The sequence below is a fragment of the Eimeria tenella genome, genomic scaffold (assembly GCF_000499545.2).
Source record: "Eimeria tenella Houghton genomic scaffold, Eth_scaff3371, whole genome shotgun sequence".
Lineage (NCBI taxonomy): Eukaryota > Apicomplexa > Conoidasida > Eucoccidiorida > Eimeriidae > Eimeria > Eimeria tenella.
This window is the reverse complement of record NW_013544385.1, coordinates 1-2,021: the sequence shown is the minus strand read 5'-3', so window position 1 is coordinate 2,021 and position 2,021 is coordinate 1. Positions and strand designations below refer to the sequence as shown.

At 47.9% G+C, this 2,021-nt stretch overlaps 1 protein-coding gene across 1 annotated transcript; it reads right to left on the bottom strand.

Moving 5' to 3' along the window:
- Positions 1-81: 81 nt before the first annotated feature.
- On the bottom strand, positions 82-678 carry ETH_00035480 (uncharacterized protein; the record flags this gene model as incomplete). The annotated part of the gene is made up of 1 exon (XM_013379496.1): positions 82-678. The coding sequence occupies one exon, from the start codon at positions 676-678 to the stop codon at positions 82-84; it is 597 nt and encodes a 198-aa protein (XP_013234950.1).
- Between the last annotated feature and the right edge of the window lie 1,343 nt (positions 679-2,021).

Sequence of the window (2,021 nt, the reverse complement as noted above, 5' to 3'; positions counted from 1 at the left end):
CTCTTTGCCATGAAGATCTCAGACGTCGCCTAGTACTGTACTGACTACTGAGACTAAGCACCTTAATTCCCGACCAATAGCTTAGTTGATGTCGGTAGGCTGCTCTTCCTCGCGGTGATGCTGGTTCTCTTGATGAGGATGCGCAAAATGGTAGTCATGGTGATAATGAGCTGGGCCACCGTTGTTCTGGTGGCCGTTGTGTTGAGCGTGCTGATGTTGAGGCACATGAACATTATGTTCATGATGATGATGGTGAGGATGATGGTGGGGATGATGGTCGGGATGACGATGAGGATGTTGATGGGGATGAGGATGAGGATGATGGGGATGAGGATGAGGATGATAAGGATGAGGATGAGGATGATGGGGGTGAGGATGAGGATAATTTGGCTGAGGATGCGGATAATGGGGATGAGGATGGAGGTGAAAGTGGTAAGTTGTCTGGGGACTAGGAGGGGTTGGGTATATGTTGGGTTGAAAGACTTTGGCAAGTTTGGCGGAGACAAGCCCGCTCAGTGGGAAAAAGAGACGTGGGTCGGCGTTTGCATCTTGCTGGATCGCAATAATCGCTTCTGGATCGATTTCAACTGCAAGCTGAGAAGGATACTCAGGTGCTCCGTCTGCAGCAACGGCTGCGCAGGCTGTGAAACCGACTAGGGTGGCTAGGATAGTCCTCATCTTCAAACTTGTTCTTGTAGCCCCAGTAAACGGTTAAGAAGTAAAATAGTGTGATAGCCTTTGATTTTATTTTGGGGTCCTGTTAGTGAAGGTTTCAGAACACGATTTCGGAGGGACGCGAGGTGGTCAGGGTGTTCAACACAGTTGCCTATTGTCCGGCGTGGCCTGGGGGTGACCATCGGCGCCGCCTTTTCGCTGTCTCCCACGCGATCATTCTATAATGGGTTCGTGTCAAGTGCCCAACTATTGAATAAAATCAGCTTTGATTTTTAAAAGTAGACTTCTGTTGAAATTTCAGTCTTCAGTACCTGTTTCAATACTTGCAATTCGCAGACGCGCGAAGGACGCGCCATTCCCGCCATTTCGGCTGTCCACATTGAGGCTGAGGTTACGCGCGTTGCCGGCACGTTTTTCTCGCATGTGAATCCGAGAGAGTCAGAAGCCATTAGAGTCAATTAAGTCAGCGTAGTACAGGGTTTTCCTCAGGTCGAAGAGCACTCTACTGCCAAATACCACAGGAAACATAGGTTGTCTCGTGTGAGGCGATTGTATAAAGTCATATTTTTCCATGATGAAAAATAAATGGATTTGTCCACTTGTGGGGACACAGTACTGACACGCTTGAAAATGATTCCAAACGTAAATTCATACGATGGAGAGTTCATCATGGACGAGTCCGCTCCTAGCCACTTCCTTCGTTCCGCCAGATTGATTTCCAACTTATTGCTGAGGACAGCGGCAGCAACCGTCTGTCGCTTGGAAGTCTTACGATCTGCTTGCTGTTTTGGATGTGGGACTTTAGCCCCAGGAGACGTCAGCGGTAATCACCTCGCTACCCATGGGGCTGAAGTCTCACGCTAATAGCAGCAAGCAGCGTAGCAGGAACACTATCATCTTGCCATCGGACATTTGTCTAAAATTCCTGTTTAATGGCTACGTGCAACAGTGATCTCTGTGAAATGCTTCGTAGTGAGGTCCTCTTTGGAGCAAATGGTCACAATTCGTATTCTCTAACATCGTAGGGAGTTCTAAATGCACTGTAGCAGTGATGTTCCTTAGTGTCGATGTTTCGTGCAACGCTTATGAAAGGGTTGATGAAAAAATAGTTCGTGGAGAACCTGTGCCGTATTTAAAATGGCACTTCGTAGCTGCATTTGCAGCGCCAATCACCCTTTAGGCCCCTCTCGTGCTTTCAGGGGCAGACCTGCAGAGACTGAAATTGGAGCCCTTTAAATTTAAATTTGTCTAATAAAACATAGCCGAGTCAGCTTGGTGGCTGGTATCTCTTTGCCATGAAGATCTCAGACGTCGCCTAGTACTGTACTGACTACTGAGACTAAGCA